Source organism: Martes martes (assembly GCF_963455335.1).
Source record: "Martes martes genome assembly, chromosome: 8".
NCBI classification, from domain to species: Eukaryota; Metazoa; Chordata; class Mammalia; order Carnivora; family Mustelidae; genus Martes; species Martes martes.
In genome coordinates, this window is record NC_137895.1 from 60,621,196 (window position 1) to 60,639,920 (window position 18,725).

The window sequence follows — 18,725 nt, forward strand, 5'->3', positions numbered from 1 at the left end:
AAAGGGAATTGATCTGTGTATGGTTGAATTGGTGCTTCCGTGGTGGAAGGAGAGTCTGGGGCTTTCTGCTGTACCATCTTGCAGATGTCACCCAACATAAATTTTTAAAGTAATTTTTAAAGCATACTTTATATAAGCAGATATAACTTTATCATTAGACTTTTAACTATAAAAATAATTGACCCATATAGAAAACTGGTCTCTTTATAGCTTTCAGCTTATTGAATCAATTTTTTTTTTAAGCTATAAAGCATTTTCTTTTTCCTGTTGGCTTACATATGCTGGAAAGAAGTTGTGCCAAGTGAGAAGCTACAGAAATATTCCAGTCAAAAAATTGTTTTTTCTCCTGGTCAACTGGAATGAAATGTAAGTTTAATCTTTATTTTGGCAATATCATTTATCTAATAAAGATCAAGGATTCCTTTTTTCTCCTTTTTTTTTTTTTAAAGTGGAAGGTGTGTTGTTTTTTTCTTTTAATATTGCCAGTTGGTGTGATTCAGTGATGTGATAAATATGCTCATACTAATAGATAACTGACCATGTAGTTCAATAGATTAAAAGTCCATTTAGAAATCTAGACAAGCATCCAATCCACATTACCAAACAAGGGGAATTGAAAAAAAAAGAATAATTAATCATTCATCGACTGTGGATATAAGAGATACCCTCTATTTGGGGTTGAGAGAAGTAGATTCTAGGTATAACAATGAAGAAAAAATTGCCCAATAACATGTAATCTCCACTTTCCCATTAAAGCCAATTGTAAATTTATTTAAACAGTCAAGTTTTTTGATAATAATTATCTATGCATGTGTAGTTTACCACCTGATTTTGGTTGATTGACTCCTACTTTCTCGTTTTATAGAGATTTATTAAATCAAAAAGAAAAAAAGTACCTTCTTGACACAGTTCATTCCTTCTTGCTCTCCTCTGTCTCCTCCCTCCTCCTCAAGTCCTTACTTTACTCAGAATCTCAGGGTGTTCATAGGCCCCATCTATGGCTATTTCATGATTACTTCCACTTTTCCTTGCTGTTCCTATGACACTACTCCACTAGCTTTCAGTCATTTCTGCGGGGTCACCAGTGCTGCACTGATATCCAGTTTTCTTCCCGCCTCAAACAGAAGAAAACTAATTTACGTCTCATCAGCACATTACCAGATCTGGCTTTCTTGGAAGATGATTTGACTCCCCAGTATTGTGCTTTTTCACTGGGAAATATGTGCTAAAATTTCTGGGACTCAGGATGGTGTTAGATGGCAGCACTTATCCTAATCTTAATGTTACCACAATCAACAACATGTGGCCTTCAATTTTTACAAACTCCATGGTTCCTTCTATACAAAAGCAATTCCTCCTTCCACTAGGACTATGACAACATTTATTTTCCCTTCCTTGATTAGGTTCTTAATTCCTTTGACCAAAGACCTGATCTTCAATTACAAAATCCTCTTCTATTGCACAGAATGAGTTCTGCTTGTAAAATTCATCAGTGGTTCCCCAATTCTCATAAGCTAAAATACAAATCCTGTGGTTTGTCCCCTATCCTGCACCTTATCTCTGAAGTTAGCCCCACTCCATGGCACTACACCCAGTCATTCTGTATCTGATCTGTTTACCCTAACTGTAAACTGAGAGACCATGCCTCTGCTAAGGGTCCTCCATCTGTCAAGAGCACAGTGCCTTTACTGCCCATCGTGGGACCACCTAATTATCTTTCAAAGTACTCTTTCGCCTTCTCTGCAAACTCTTTTTTGTAGCATTAGAAATAATCGGCCGCTTCTCTTTTGTTGGTTGATGTGAATCTCAATCTATTCTCTTATGGTCCCTTACTGAATGTGTTTGCTTATATTTCTGTTTGCTTTTGCCAAATGACACAAAGATCTTTTGTTTTTGTTTTTGTCATTTTATTTTCTTTTTAAAATTTTTCATTCTGGCCATAGCAGCATTAATAGTATTCGGTAGAGTAAGAATTCAGTATGTGTTCTTGGGCAAATGAATAAATTTCATGTAATAAGCAATCCTTTAAAAATGTTATTAATCAGCTTGATGACTAAAATTATTCTTTTGACTTAATTAAAACTTACTCTTAGCTATTTAAAAAAATCAGACTAATTTTCAACTGATAAATATGTGCTATCATTTAATTCAAGAAAAAACCTACTAAATCTAAAGTTGGTTTTTAAAAAATCTCCACCCCCAAAAAATCTCTAAATAAATCAAAAGTCATTAGTGTTCTTGGAATAACTATACTATTTTTAATAGTTTAATAACTACATTAATATTTTTCTTCTGCTCCTTCAGGTGTGTACATGTGTTATCTTTATTATGAATTTTTTACTTCCCCCAGTAGAGTTAGTGAATTCAATCTAGAATTATTTTCATTTTATTTCATTTCCATTAGAAAGAGTTATTTACTATTTTTCTAGGAGACTGTAGCATTCTTTATATATTTTATTAACATATATCTATTACACTATAATTGATTATACATTTCATTACTAGAGTCTACACTTAAGGATTGAAATTTTATTGTTTAATAATATATGACATAGATTTTGACTACATATTTCAATCATCATAATATACCCCCAAATATATTATCTCATCTTAACAACAAAAATATGAAACAGGCATTGTCATCCTTTTTTAAAGATCAGAATATTGAGGCTTCTGAAGCTTAATTAACTTTCCCTAGGTCCCACAACGAGTAAATGACAGAACTAGTGCTCAGACCTACTCTCACTCCAAAGCTGATGTTTTTACTGTGATTTCTATACTATTTCTTAAAACATATAAAATCCTTGGCAGAGTATTTATATTCTATAAGTAGTTCTTGCATCTTAACTTAAAAAAAAAAAATCTACTCCATTCTCTTATCAGCAGCCACCCCATTTTTATCTTCTGATTTAGGGCAAAATCCTTCCAGAGAGTTGTATATATTCACTTTCTTCAGTTGTTTTTGTTGTTGTTGTTGTTGTCGTTGTTCCTGTGCTCTAAAATATGCTCAAATTAGGCTTTCATCACCTCTGCTTCACTGAAATTGCCCATTAGAGTCACTAGTAACCTGCATAGTTAAATCTAATGTTGGTTTCTCAGTCTTCATCTTGCATGATCTATTTAGGAGCATTTGGCACTGTTGATTTCACCCTCTATCTTGAAATATGCTCTCCACTTGGCTGCCATATTCTTTTTGCTTTCCTTCTCCTGTACTGGACATTCCTTCTCTATTTTCTTTTTTTCCCCCAGACTGATCATAGTCTTAGCACTTACGCCTCTTTTCTGTTGTATTTACTTTGCTCCTTTAGCTTTCTCTTATCATCACATGACTTTAAATGCCATCTATATGCCAGCTTCTCCAAAAAATTATATCACCAACCCAGGCGTCAGTCACAAACTCCACACTTATGCATTCAACATGTCTAAAACAATACTCGTAACCTTACATTCCAAACTTGTTTCCATGGATAACCACCCTGGATGATCCTTTTCAGTTCCAATTGTTCAAGTCACATCTTTATCCTGAATAACCTCTTAGATCCCATGCCCAGTAAATCCTACAGGCTCTCCCTTCAAAATATTTCCAGACTATTACTTCTCATCACTTTCATTAGTCTAGTCCCCCATTCTCTCTCCCCTGAATTACCATAGTTGCTATGTAATGGTCTCCCTTCTTCTCTTGTACCTCTATAGTCCTTGTCACACAGTGGCTAAAGGGACTTCTTTTAAAATGTAAGTCAGGCTATGTTATTATTCTGTTTAAAAATCCTGAAATGGCTCCCTGTTTCACATCACAGAAATCCTTATAATGGTTTATTGCTATACATCGGTATTAAAAGGAAAGTTCTAAACATATGACTTAATTAAATCTCCCATTTTCACTATGAAAAACTCACTCTGATCTTAGGAAAACTCTCTCATATAGAAAGAGAAAACATTTCAGAAAAATTTTAATGTTTATTCATTCTTCAACTACAAAGTAAGGCAAATATATGGTTAAAACTTGAGGTCTATGCTAGCTGCTTGCATAAAAAGAAAGAAGCAATTCACTTATTGATTTGTCCCTTAAGTATTTTTCTTCTTTTTTTTACTTTTTTTTTGGTCTAAAAGTTCATTCCTTTGATTTTTTGATACCTATGTAGAAGTTAAAAAAAAAAAAAAAGATTTTCCAGCGAGTGTGAGATTATCCTGGCTTTAAAAACCCGTATGTGTTCGAGAAATTAATTAATAACTATTTAGAAAGCATGTGTTCTTACCCTAGAAAAATTTATTTTTATTAATAAAAATGACAAAATGGAGATTGACACTAACTATTCACTGTAACTTATTAAATTTTTGTCATTCTTGATATGAAAGCTCACTAATAAGTGAAGTTATACTTGAAGAAGCCAGACTCAATGAGAAAAAGAATACTCTAGATTATGTGAGGAATAAAGTGAAATTATAGCTTCCATTCTAGCACAGAAATATGAAAACCGAATAGAAAATCAATTACAAGTGAAGGAGAGAACATTCAAGAAATTATTATGCATTCCACAAGATCATCAACATTTTGTGTTGAGTTTCAGAGCTTATTCCTGGCTGAGAAGTATGTCTACATTATCTTCAGTGGATATTTTGAGTACGAAAGAATATGAAGGAAAAGAAAAACTTTTGAATATCTAAATGTAAAACAAATTAATTTTTTAATAGTCTAAACTTTGCTAATCTTGAAAAAATAGATTTTCTTTACCATAGTCTTCCCTTTATTTCCCTTCCCTACTTTTAACTAGAATTAAATTTCATCTGTCTACAATGGCTAATATAAATTACTACATTATTGATTGAATAATGAATGTATTGTTGATGTATTGCCACAATTTGCCACCTGTTGTCTTATACAATGTTTGATCCATTATGTTGATAAGGAAAAAATGAGGCTTACTTGTCATAGGGCCAATATTCGAATGTAAATATACCCAGATCCAAACTTCCGACTTGTCCTCTCTGCACAGCTTACATATTGACATCTCAGAGTTATTATTAATCAATTATATCTTGCCTTAAACTGCACATATTACCCCAACCCAATTTCCTCCTTATTTTATACTTCTGTGTCAGTTAAAGTTATCTACTATAACATAATCTAGAAGGATAGAATTAATCTTTAATTTTTCATTGTCTTATTCTACTAATACGCTGTTAGTCAAATATTAGTTATTCATTTTACCTCTAAAATAAGCCTTCTGTCTTCCCTCTTGTTAGCTGCTTTATTGCCATCCTGGATCTGGAGCTCTTTATCACAGGGAAGAGCATATTGAGGAAATGGGTGTGTACTTCCTCAAAATCAGTATGGTCACAAGGCTGAATTGATGCCTCATTATTTCTTAGGCTGGATACTGCCCAACCACTAAAAGAGGGTCACCAATGTCTTATTTGACACCTTATGTAAGGACTTCTCCCTGATATCCAGATCAGACAGCCAACTCCTATTATGAGAAAATTACCTGAGGCCTCAGTCAGCACCTTCCAGTTGCACATTGGCTTTGGTCATCATCAGTCCTCCACTAATTACTTACTGCTTACATAATTTGATGTCAAAATTCAACTGGGAATCACAAGGCCAGTGGATTCTGTTTATGCTCCTCATACCTAATACCATCAGATATCATACAATATAAGCTGTCCCATTTGCTCTTCCAGTCACTTGTTTTCTTTTTCCCATCCCTTGATGAATCAGTTCCCATAAGTTCACTTATCTGCTAACCTCTGTTCAATTTTTCCATTTCTTCCTTGCATTTTCATTTTCTAGCAAACATATTGCCCCATCTAAGCTTCTTCATGTCTTTGATTTCCTTGTCTCATAAATAGATCTCTCCTAAATGCCATACGTGTCTTGATATTCTTATAATAGAATCTGATCATTTCTGTATAACTGAGATGACTCCAAAAAGGAAAGAAGGGTACCCTTCTCCCTGCCCTCCATTAGAGACCTCAGATCACACTCCCAACTTTCTGTCAAAGCTTTTTCTTATGTCACCCAGGTGTATCCCTCCTAGTCCTTATAGTATCATTTGTAACCTTCTAGATATTCTCTTTTATTTATTGATGGATTCAGTATCTGAATTCAAATTTTTCTCACTGTGAACCATCCTGTGTCTATCCTTGGCCACTTTTTTTTTGCCCAGTATCTACAATCCATCCAGTCTGTATTTGGAGTTCCTTCACCTTGACCTATCCAGAAATTGTTATGTCCATTACATTTTAGCAATCATCCCCCCATGCCTAGGGATCTCATCATTACCCAGAATGGTTCACATTTAAAATAGTAAACAACTCTCTATACTTTTAACTGTCTTGTTCAAATATTCCCTTTTGCCATTAAGGAAAAGCTCAAATTCCCTTGCCTGGTCTACAGAGTTCTTAAGCATTCTAGCAATTAACTACCTTTTTAATAACATCCTCTGTAACTTCCCCAATGAACTTGACCACATCCCTCGTTCTATCCATAAAGAGCTACTCACCATTTCTCAGCTACACTTAATCTCTACATGCACAAATGACCTTATCTATGTACTTTCCTCTTCTTGGAGTATTCTTTTCTGAATCTCCATCTAATTATAGCCAACTTACTCTTTAAGACCCATTTCCAATTATTTCCTTCCTTCCCCCATTCCCTAAGACGATGTTAGTCATTCTTTCCTGTGTTAACAAAGAGTAAATTCATAAGTCATTATAAATTTAAAAAATAAGCTTACATGTCAAAATTATAATTAAAGCAATCCCCATTGATTGAATAACCAATCTCATTACTCTATGTATTTCTGCCATATTTCCGTTTTTATAAGACCAAACACAAAAGTTCAAAAGGATCCCTCAATTCAAAAAGTTGGTTATATCACATACCATTATATTAAAAAATATCTATGAAAATATCATGGTAACTGGGTAGATAATCTCCTTTTTTCTTTTATTTTAAGGATCAATTTTCCTCTTGAAATAAAGTCACTTCCAAGGGAATCCATGCTCACTATAAGATTGTTTGGGATTGTCTATGCAACCAGTAATGCCAATTTATTGGCTTGGACTTGTCTTCCATTGTTTCCGAAAGAGTAAGTATATCATTTGTTCTTAATAAAGCTCTCATATCAATAAAAACTTCCTTGGAAATGACTATTTTGCAGTGTATGGAATAATGAAAAAAAGAAGAAGACATTTTATTCCAAAATTGAGGTAGCTCAATATAAATCATGACTATTGAAAGTAGAACTGAAAAGCAAAAATGTAGAAATGGCTTTAGAAAGAGGCCTCATGTTCAACTTGTCAACTGGGTCATTTATAATAAAAAAATATTGGCATGACCAATTTCAATTGCTTTTCCTTCTCTGACCAGCCAGTTTCTCTGGCTTTAGTAATTCAGAATGACTTAGATCAATACTGTCATTTAGAAACAATGTGAGTCATGGAATTCTGGCTGAAGTAAAATTATATAGTGTAACTGGTCTGCTGATCTTTATTGCCAAGGAGAAAATATTTGGTAACTTTAAGATGAAATTTTTCAGTAAAATAAACCAACTATGAGTTCAGATAGTCTGTCAGAACTAATGGCCATTGCAAAATTAACTGTTGACTTAACCATAAGGATTTGGAATGATTAATACTGAGAATATTTGATAAAGTCAATAACATGGTTTTCTGTGCTATTAAAGAAAGAATATTTCAAATAAATCAGCTTAGTTGTTTTTCATATGGCAGGACTTGCTTTATAATTGAATTTGGGTATTAAGGAGGGCACATATTGCATGGAGCACTGGGTGTGGTGCATAAACAATGAATCTTGGAACACTGAAAAAAAAAATTAGAAACAAAAATAAAAATAAAATGCAAAAAAAATACAGGACCTTCAAAAATTAGAATATATATTGTTACTTTAATATTGTTATAAAGAATGTTTATAACATATAAAATGTAATAATATAATAATATAAATAATATAAAAATGCTAAGAAAATTCATCTGTTTTTGTTCCCAAATTTAGTCACTATAAATAAATTATAATCAAAACAATTGTGATAAATCTTTAAGATCATCTTTGTTGGATTAATTCTGATCTGGTGCGTGTGTATGTGTGTGTGTGTGTGTGTGTGTGTTGCTCTATTACTTGTTTTCATGTACCCATTTCCACATGTATATTTCTTGTTGACAGTAATATATTTATCCTTGTAATAGCTATCATCTAACATTGTACCTCTTATAAATAGACAATCAGTGGAGGTTTGTTTATTAAATTGAACTAGAAAAAAAATCAACCCTATAGGAGATTTAGAATAAAGTAAAATTTCAAAAGTCTATAAGAAATTCTCTAATCCTGAGCTGCCTGGCTGGTTCAATCAGCAGAGCATGTGACTTTTTTTTTTTTTTTTAAAGATTTATTTATTTATTTGAGAGAGAGAGAGAGAGAGAAAACATGTGAGCAGGGGGGACTGGCAGAGGGAGAGAGAATCTCAAGCAGACTCCTCACTGAGCATGGAGGCCAAGGTGGGGCTCTGTCTGATGACCATGAGATCATGACCTGAGCTGAAATCAAGAGTTGGATGCTTAACTGACTGAGCCATCCAGGTACCCCAAGCAGGTGACTTTTGATCCCAGAGTTGATAGGTTCAAGCCCCACTTTGGGTGTAAAGATTACTTTAAAATTAAAATTAAAAAAAGAAACAGTTTAGCCCTAAAAGGAATGCCTACTGCTGTTAGCAGATATTTCAAAAATCTGATTTGTGGGCTAAGGACTTTGATTACTTTCTCACTAGGAGCAGCTCTGCAAAGTGCCCTTCCTTCTCTTGAGTGAGTTTCTCTAAAGTTTCAACTCCTGTATTTGTAACATCTAGCATGTTTGTAGAATAAAAATTCTAGCTATTTTCTGAAAAAATTCAGTTCATTTTATTCCCTTCTATCATCTAATTATTGCTTTGCACAAAACATGCAATCAATAAACATTAAATATATAAGAAGTTTGGAATATATCTGTCTTTCAGATGAGATTGGGTGCGTTCAAGGTGGTATGGCCATAGACTATATCTATCTTTCAGACTAATCTTCAAGACTTTTTTTTCTAGATAGTTATGATAGTAAAAACACTGCCTCCATGTTGTTTTGTCATGTATCACTTACCATTAGTAAACATTTTTATGTGAGTGCTCATCTTTAGTAATACCATCTGGGACTGATAGTAAGTGGTGTTTTCCTAAGGGAAAGAGATTGAAATTGTGGATGATGAGACATCATATCAGAAAATAAAACTTACTTCAAAGAGCACTTTGATAAGCATTTATAAATATATTTCCAAAAGATCATTTCTCATAAAAACCAGAAAATCTGCTTCTCTCCTGGGCTAAACAATTCAAAAAAATCCAGATCTTTTCGAGACATCAAAAATCCATCATGTAGGGCAATTAGGGAATGTGATGACTCCCACTGTGTTCATTGCTCTGAGTGACAGAGATTCTAACCCAATTTATTTGATGCAGATATTTCCAGATCACAGCAAATAAGTCACTTAATTTCATTTCCTATCATGGAATGACCCTTGTCCATAAACATTTCATATTAAATCTGTCATTTATTAGTTTGACTTGCCCATACCTAGCCATGTGAAGTTGTCACGAACACTTACATCCTTATTTTTTCCAGCCTACACACAACCTGAAAATATGCCGAATTAAAGGCTTCCTATCCCTTTGTCGTTTCCAAAGTGGTTTTCAGAAGAACCACGGGTGATTAAACTTAGATATATCGCTTATGCTGCATCAGGAATGTCTACAAATAAAAATAAACTTCAACATTTTGAAGCACACAAATTCACGTTCAGGTCTATAAAAAACATCCAAAGTACAAAGGTAAAAGTTTGCCCACAGAAGTTTTATAATCCTCTCTTTTGCAGATAGAACTTCCATTGCATTTATATTCACAATGCCTCAGCACTGCAATAAGAAAGGGTTTTTCTCATCTCAACAGTTTCTGTGAGCTACCTTCCCTACTTAAATTCAAAACTAGTGTGGAGTTACTTAGGGTTTCTAAATTGTGGTAAACTCTTTCAATACAAAAGTCTTCAACATTGAACAATAGATTCCCCTGGGGAGACTTTAAAATAAATCCCAAACCCAAGTGTTCCCAAATATTCTGATTTAAGTGGTCTGCAGTGGGGTCCAGGTATCAGTATTCTCAAAGCTCTCTGGGAGTGTTAAAGACCAGAAAAATTAGAATCTTTTCATATTTTCAAAAGAGACCCAAAACAAATCTTAATTTCAAAACAACTTGACTCCTCAGATTGTTGCTTATGTAGCCAACCCTGACCCCACTGTATCTTACCATTTCAGGTATACCCTCCAAATCAAATATAAAAAAAGTTGTGGATGAGAATTCCTTATTGTCTACCCTTCCTATCCAAGAGAGACCCACAGAGTGCAAATAGTACAAATACCTCATTTACAGATGAAGATCTCTATGATAAAGGAAGGTTTAGAGACTTTTCTATAAGTCACCAGACTAGAATAGAACAAGAACCAGAATCTCTCTACGTGTGTTACTACCTTAATCTGCCACCCTTCTTGCCCTTAGGTGTCACACCTTGCTCCACAAATACATTGTGACAATCTCAACCACGTACAAGAAGCTTCTGCCTCAGCTTTGCCTGCAATCTACTCTTGGGTATGAAACCTATTAGACCTATGATCAGCAGAATCCCAAAGAGTTTTATAACATCAGATCCTATGGACATGCTGGCTGCCTGTATCTGGAGTCTTTTCTATTCTTGGGTCCAGAATGCCAAGCCATGATGCACATAACATCCTGTAACTAAAAGTGACAATAATTATTTTATTCAAATCTTTTATTTCATAGCTATAGGACCAGGGGCCCAGAGAGGGTAAACCAGCCCTTGTGTTCTGGTGCCACAGATTTGGGGTTGGCTTTTCTAGGTATAGGAATTTAAACAATATTGAAATCAAACAGATACTTAAGGATATTCCAGAACCAGTATTTTGAAATGTTATATTTAGCAGTGTGTCCCTTTTTCTAATGGCATCTAATTCAAAATCTCAGAGTATAAGAGTAATAACCAGTTTATGTGTTTTGTTGGGTGAGGAATGGGAGAAGGGGAGAATTTAAAAACCTGGCATCCAACCTATTTGCTGTCTCCTTACCACCTTTCTAAAGTGCACCTCCAACCATCAAGCCATATGAAAACAAACAGAAAACTCCTTTGAAAACCACTGATTTTATCCAAGAAGATCAAAGAAGTTAAACTTAGACTACATAATGAAGATAGGATACAGATGTTCTGATATAGTCTGGTGGGGTTTTTTTCTTCACAAAGGAAACTATTTCCCATTTCCTCTCTTCATTATGTAGTTAATTGTTCGCTTAATGTTAAATTGACTTAATAAACCTTCTAACACTAGTAATATAAAAACTACTTCGTTACACTGAAAAGAAATAAAAAAAATTAAAAAAAGAAACCTACAAAAAACCCAAAAAACAAAAACAAAACAAAACTACTTCGGTCCCCACTGGCCTGTGTATTAGAAGTCAACATTTTCATCTTCTTCCTGAGATCACCATCTTAGATGGGTTCTCTTCACATCTTAATTCCACTAATCATCTTCATCATCACCATATTTTCTATTTACAGAAGTCTTTGGGAATTTATTAGATATTACAGACATTAATATATTAGAATATATTAGATATTAGAAATATCTGTTTCTAGAGATGTTTGCAGTATCTTAAATGATGTTTAAGTACAATCCATTATCAGAAAGTAAATTAGTTGGGGCACCTGCATGGCTCAGTTGTTAAGGGTCTGCCTTCAGCTCGGGTTATGATCTCAGGGTCCTGGGATTGAGCCCCACATCAGGCTCCCTGCTCAGCGGAGAGTCTGCTTCCCCCTCTCCCACTCCCCCTGCTTGTGTTCCTTCTCTCATGGTGTGTCTCTCTGTCAAATAAATAAATAAAATCTTGGGGTGCCTGGGTGGCTCAGTGGGTTAAAGCCTCTGCCTTTGGCTCAGGTCATGATCTCAGGGTCCTGGGATCGAGCCCTGCATCGGGCTCCCTGCTCAGCAGGGAGCCTGCTTCCCCCTCTCTCTCTGCCTGCCTCCCTCTCTCTCTCTCTGCCTGCCTCTCTGCCAACTTGTGATCTCTCTCTCTCTCTGTCAAATAAATAAATATTAAAATAAATAAATAATAAAATCTTCAAAGAAAAAGTAAATTAGCTTATATTAAGCATACAGAGAGCCAAAGAATGGTGCCAAACATCGTTTTCCTCCTGAATTGCCTTGAAGTATGTGTTATATAAGCCTCACTTGGACAGCTAGGAGTTTAGTCTCAGTATTCTCTATAGCTCATTAAGTCTCTCCATTCACATACTTGACTCAGGTGTTCTGACTTCGTTCTGCACAGTATGCCTCAGGGTTAAGGCCATGGCAGCTGTTAATCCAGACTTCACCCAAGGAGAGTAATGACAGATACTGACAGTTACTCTTGAGTCCCTTCATCCACTGTAGGAATTAGCTTAGATCACTTAGATTTTCAAAATGAAGTATGGCCAAGACATATAAGTATAGGAAGTTCATAAGTATAATTCATCATACAACTTAGATGTGAAGAAAAATGCAATAAATAGATCACACTTTTCCTCATGAGCTCCCACCCTGTAACTATTAAGGAGAAAAAACTTCACATCAATGACAAAATATTAGTCAACTCAGTAATTTTAATAGTTGTTTTAGAAATACAAAAACATTCTTTTGGATAAAAACATTCAGTCACTCAGATAGCTTCCTGACACCCTGATTCTCTAAGAGAGTGTCTGGATTTACAGGATCAGAAAGGAATAGACGCTTCGGCCTGGGGACTTCTGATAGCCAAAACAAATGCATGCTTTAGGCTGATGACTGCTTGTTTCAGCCAGTGTAGCTCATGATTGGGGCTCTTCTAGCTTGGCTAGGGCTTACTGGCATCTTCTGAATGACTTGGGCTCTCTTAGGTACTATAGAGCCATCTGAGGTTTAATTGTGACTCCCAAATGACATCAGCTTGGGTTGTTCAATCAGATGCCCTTATCACAGAAACCCCTTTTCCCACCACATGAACCCTTTTGGGGGACTGCTTATCTAGATATTTTATCTATTTCTACATCTCATCCCTTCTATACAGAAACCAAAGAAGGCCTAATAAAGCTAAACTCGAGAGCTCCTTCTCTCTGTTTGCCATTTGGTCCCCACTTAAAGGTCATGACACAAGTATATACAGGAGTGGCCCAAGATGTGATTTTCCTCCAGGATTTGAAGCATGGAGTGCTAGAGGAGCACCCTCTGCCTTGAGCTGTGCTCATTTATCTAACATTTTTCTGTGTTTGCTTTCCAAAGGCAAAAAAGGGAGAAATTGGGACACCTATGTCTGTCATACTAATTCTGTTTTCTCTTTCTCTATCTTCTGTTTCCCATAATCTCAAATTGCCAGAAAGTGGTGGTGATCCCTACCCAATATGCACATCCTCCTTCTTTATTCCTGTTAACCCTTAACCATGAACAGAAACTTTTCTATAAATACTATGGGGGATATTAACATCTAAGTCCTCCAAGTTTGGTGTTAGATGTGCTCCTTCTTTCTCTTGCATTCTGCCTGAAGCTAATCCAAAGCTTTTCCCATGCAGATGGATGCTTCAAACCATTTTGGGGAAGGTTATATACTCTATAATGAAAAATAAATTAATAATTTTCTAATCTTTATGGCATTAAACTGACTCTTAAGTTGCTAATACCATCCCCTCTGGATTGTTATACCAAAAAACAAGGTTCACCAGCTGAAGGAGGTATGGAACAAAGGGAAAACAAAAATTCAAAATTCATCCTGCTAGAAGAATAATCCTGGGTCCTATAAAAATATCTGTCCAATAATATTTACAAATTATACTACCTTGGGCAGATACTTTCTAACAATATCTTTAGACATGGAAAATAAGCAAGCTCCAGAAAGCTGAAAGTTTAAAGAGAACTTTATTTGTTGGATTTTTTCTTCCTATTTTTCATAGTGTCTATTAAAGGGAATAATGGGATTTGATAGTTTTTTTTTTTTTTTTTTTTAGTTTGAAGTCTTTATTTAAATAGCAGTTAGTTAACATAGAGTGTAATGTTAGCCTCAGGAGTAGAATTTACTGATTCATCACTTAATAGACAATGCCCAGTGCTCATCACAGCAAGTGCACTCCTTAGTCCACATCACCCATTTAACCCATTCCGCCACCTACCTCCCCTCAGCAACCCTCAGTTTGTTTTCTATAGTTAAGACTCTTTTATGGTTTGCCTCTTTCTCTTTCTTACTCCCATGTTCATCTGTTTTGTTTCTTAAACTCCACGTATTGTTGCAAATGGCAAGATTTGTTTCTTAAACTCCACATTGTTGCAAATGGCAAGATTCCATTCTTTTTTATGGTTGGGTAATATTCCATGGTGTGTATATATATCTACATATTTGTGTGTGTGTGTGTGTGTGTGTGTGTGTGTGTGTGTGTGTGTATCTCACCTCTTCTTTATTCATGGGTGTTTGGGCTCTTTTCATAATTTGGCTACTATTGATAATGCTGTTGTAAACATCAGGATGCAGGTATCTCTTTGAATCAGTATCTTTGTACCTTTTGTGTAAATACCTAGTAGTGTGATTCCTGGATTGTAGGGTCATTCTATTTTTAACTTTTTGAGGAAACTCCATACTGTTTTCCAGAGTGGCTACACCAGTTTGCTTTCCTATTAAGAGTGTAAGAATTTCCCCTTTCTCCACATCCCTGCCAACATCTGTTGTTTCCGTGTTGTTAATTTTAGCCATTCTGACCAGGTGGCATCTCATTGTAGTTTTCATTTGTATTTCCCTGATGATGAGTGATGTTGAGCATTATTTCATGTGTCTGTTAGCCATCTGGATGTCTTCTTCATGTCTTTCTTAGAAAAATGTCTATTCATGTCTTCTACCCATTTTTTTTTACTTTTTATTTTTATATTTATTTATTTATCTATTTATTTATTTATTTATAAAAAATTTTTTATTGACATATAATGTATTATTTGCCACAGGGGTACAGGTCTGTGAATCGTCAGGCTTACACACTTCACAGCACTTCTTCCCATTTCTTAACTGGATTATTTGTTTTTGGGTGTAGAGTTTGATAAGCTCTTTATAGATTTTGGATACAAACCCTTTATTAGATATATCATTTGCAAAAATCTTCTCCCATTCCATAGGCTGCCTTTTAGTTTTGTTGATTGTTTCCTTCACCATGCAGAAGCTTTTTATCTTGATGAAGTCTCAGTAGATGATTTTTGCCTTTGTTTCCCTTTGTTTGCCTCTGGTGATGTGTCTAGTGAGAAGTTGCCATGGCCAAGAGCAAAGAGGTTGCTGCTTGTGTTCTCCCCTAGGATTTTTATGGTTTCAAGTCTCACATTTAGGTCTTTCATTCATTTTGAATTCATTTTTGTGTATGGTGTAAGAAATGGTCCAGTTTCTTCTGCATGTTGCTGTTCAGTTTTCCCAACAGCATTTGTTGAAGAGACTATGTTTTTGCCATTGGAAATTCTCTGCTTCTTTGTCAAGATTAGCTGACCATATAGTTGTGGGTCCATTTCTGAATTTTTATTCTGTTCCATACAAATTTTAGGATTGTTTGTTCTAGCTTGTGAAAATTGCTGGTAGTGTTGATAGGGATGGCATTAAATATGTAGATTGCTTTGGGTATTATAAACATTTTAGCAATATTTGTTCTTCCAATCCAATCCATGAGCATGAAATGCTTTTCCATTTTTTTGTCATCTTCAGTTTCTTTCATAAGTGTTTTGTAGTTTTCAGAGTACAGATCTTTTGCCTCTTTGGTTAGGTTTATTCCTAGATATCTTATGGGTTTTGGTACAATTGTAAATGGGATTGATTCCATAATTTTTCTTTTACTGCTTCATTTTTGGTGTATAAAAATGCAACTGATTTCGGTACATTGATTTTGTATCCTGTAATTTTAATGAATTTGTATGTTGTTTCTAGCAATTTTTTTGGTGGAGTATTCCAGGTTTTCTACTTAGAGTATCGGATCTTCTGCAAATTTTAACTTCTTCCTTGCCAATTTGGATGATTTTTATTTCTCTTTGTTGTATGATTGCTGATGCTCAGACTTCCATTACTATGCTAAGCAACAGTGGTGAGAGTGGACATGCCTGTCTTGTTCCTGACTGCAGAGGAAAGCTCTCATTTTTTCCCCATTGAGGATGATATTAACGGTGGGTCTTTTGTTTGTGGCCTTCATGATATTGAGGCATGTTTCTTCTATCCCTAGTTTGTGGAGGGTTTTTATCAAGATCAGATGCTGTACTTTGTCAAATGCTTTTTTTGCATCTGTTGAGAGGATCATATGGCTCTTATCCTTTCTTTGATTAAAGTGGAGTATCAGATTAATTTATTTACAAATATTGATTCACCCTTGCAACCCAGAAATAAATCCCACTTGATTGTGGTGAATAATTTTTTTAATGTACTGTTGGATTCAGTTCACTTGTATCATCCATCTTGAGAATTTTTGCATCCATGTTCATCAGGGATATTGGCCTATAGTTCTCCTTTTTAACAGGGTCTTTGTCTGGTGTTGAAATCAGGGTAATGTTGACCTCACAGAATGACTTTGAAAGTTTTCCTTCCATTTGTATTTTTTGGAATAGTTTGAGAATAGGTATTAACTCTTCTTTAAATGTTTGTTAGAATTGCCTGGTGAAGCCATTTGGCCCTGGACTTTTGTTTTTTGGGAAATTTTTGATTACTGATTCAATTTATTTGCTGGTTATTGGCCTTTCCAAGTTTTCTATTTCTTCCTGGTTTAGTTTTGGTAATTTATATGTTTCTGGGGATTTATTCATTTCTTCCAGATTGCCCAATTTGTTGACATCTAATTTTTCATAATATTCTGGATGTATTTCTGTGGTGTTGGTTGTGATCTCTCCTCTCTTATTTGTGACTTTATTTATTTGAGTCCTTTCCCCCCCTTTTTATTTTTGGTAAGTCTTTCTAGGAACCAGTTTATCAGTTTTATTAATTTTTTCAGAGAACCAGCTCCTGGCTTCATTGATCTGTTCTACTGGTTTTGTTTGCTTTTATAACATTTATTTCTGTTCTAATGTTTATTAATTCCCTTCTTCTGCTAGCTTTAGGCTTCATTTGTTGTTCTTTTCTTAACTCCTTTAGATTTAAGATTAGGTCATATTTGAGATGTTTCTTGCTTCTTTGAGATAGGCCTGTATTGCTGTATACTTTCCTCTTAGGACTACTTTTGCTGCATCCCAAAGGTTTCAGACTATTGTGCTTTCATTTTCATCTGTTTCCATGTATTTTTAAATTTCTTCTTTAATTTCCTGGTTGACTCATTCATTCTTTAGTAGGATGTTCTTTAACTTCCATGTATTTATGGTCTTCCCAAATTTTTTCTTGTGGCTGACTGCAAGTTTCATAACCTTGTGGCTGGAAAATATGCATAGTATTATCTCAATCTTTTTGTACTTCTTGAGGCCTGATTTGTGACCCAGTATTTGATCTTTTCTGTTGAATGTTCCATGTGCTCTTGAAAGAATATATATTCTGCTGCTTTAGGATGAAATGTTCTGAATAAATCTGTTAAGCCCTTCTGGCGAGTGTGTCATTCAAAGCCATGGTTTCCTTGTTGATTTTATGTTTAGAAGATCTGTCCATTGATGTAAATGGGGTGTTAAAGTCCCCTACTATTATTGTATTATTATCAGTGAGTTCCATTATGTTTGTTATTTATTGTTTTATGTATTTGGGTCCTCCCAGTTTGGGGGCAAAAATATTTGCAATTGTTAAATCTCCTTGTTGGATAGACCCCTTTATTTCGATACAGTGCCCTTCTTCATCTTTTGTTACACTCTTTGGCTTAAAATCTAGTCTGTCTCATATAAGTATTTGCTACTCTGGTTTTCTTTTTATGTCCATTTGCATGATAAAATATTTCCCTATCCCCTTACTTTCAATCTTCAGGTGTATTTAGGTCTAAAATGAGTTTCTTGTTAACAACCTATAAATGGGTCTTGTTTTTTTATCCATTCTGACAGCCTATGTCTTTTGATGGAGCATTTAGTTCATATATATTCAGAGTAATTATTGATAAATATCAATTTAGTCCCATTTTATTGCTTATTTTATTGTTTCTGGAGATCTTCTCTATTCCTTTTTAGTCTTTTTCCCACTCAAAGAGTCCCCTTTAATATTTCTTGCAGGACTGGGTTGGTAGACACAAACTCCTTTAGCTTTTGTTTGTCTAGGAAACTCTTTATGTCTCCTTCTATTCTGAATGACAGCCCTGCAGATAGAGTATTCTTGGTTGCAGATTTTTCCCATTCAGTACATTGAATATATCATGCCACTTTTTTCTGGCCTACCAGATTTCTGTGGATAGATCTGCTGCTAACTTTATTTCTCGTCACTTGTAAGTTAGGGAATTCTTTTGTTTTGCTGCTTTTAGGATATTTTCCTTGTCTCTGTGTTTTGCTAATTCAACCATAATATGTCTTGTTGTTGACCTGCTTTTGTTGATGTTGATGAGAGTTCTCTGTGCTTCCTGGATTTGGAAGTCTGTTTCCTTCCCCAGATTAGGAAAGTTTTCAGTTATAGTTTCCTCAAATAACCCTTCTGCCCCCCTTTCTCTCTTC

The 18,725-nt window shown here is 34.9% G+C and overlaps 1 protein-coding gene across 1 annotated transcript in view; it reads left to right on the forward strand.

The window, feature by feature from the left end:
- The window catches only part of PIK3C2G (phosphatidylinositol-4-phosphate 3-kinase catalytic subunit type 2 gamma), a 343,791-nt gene that overhangs the window by 101,822 nt on the left and 223,244 nt on the right, over positions 1-18,725 (forward strand). The window contains exons 12-13 of the mRNA XM_080811598.1: positions 244-366; positions 6,960-7,091. Of these exons, the coding sequence (XP_080667724.1) occupies positions 244-366; positions 6,960-7,091 (255 nt within the window). The remainder of the gene's footprint in view (positions 1-243; positions 367-6,959; positions 7,092-18,725) is intronic.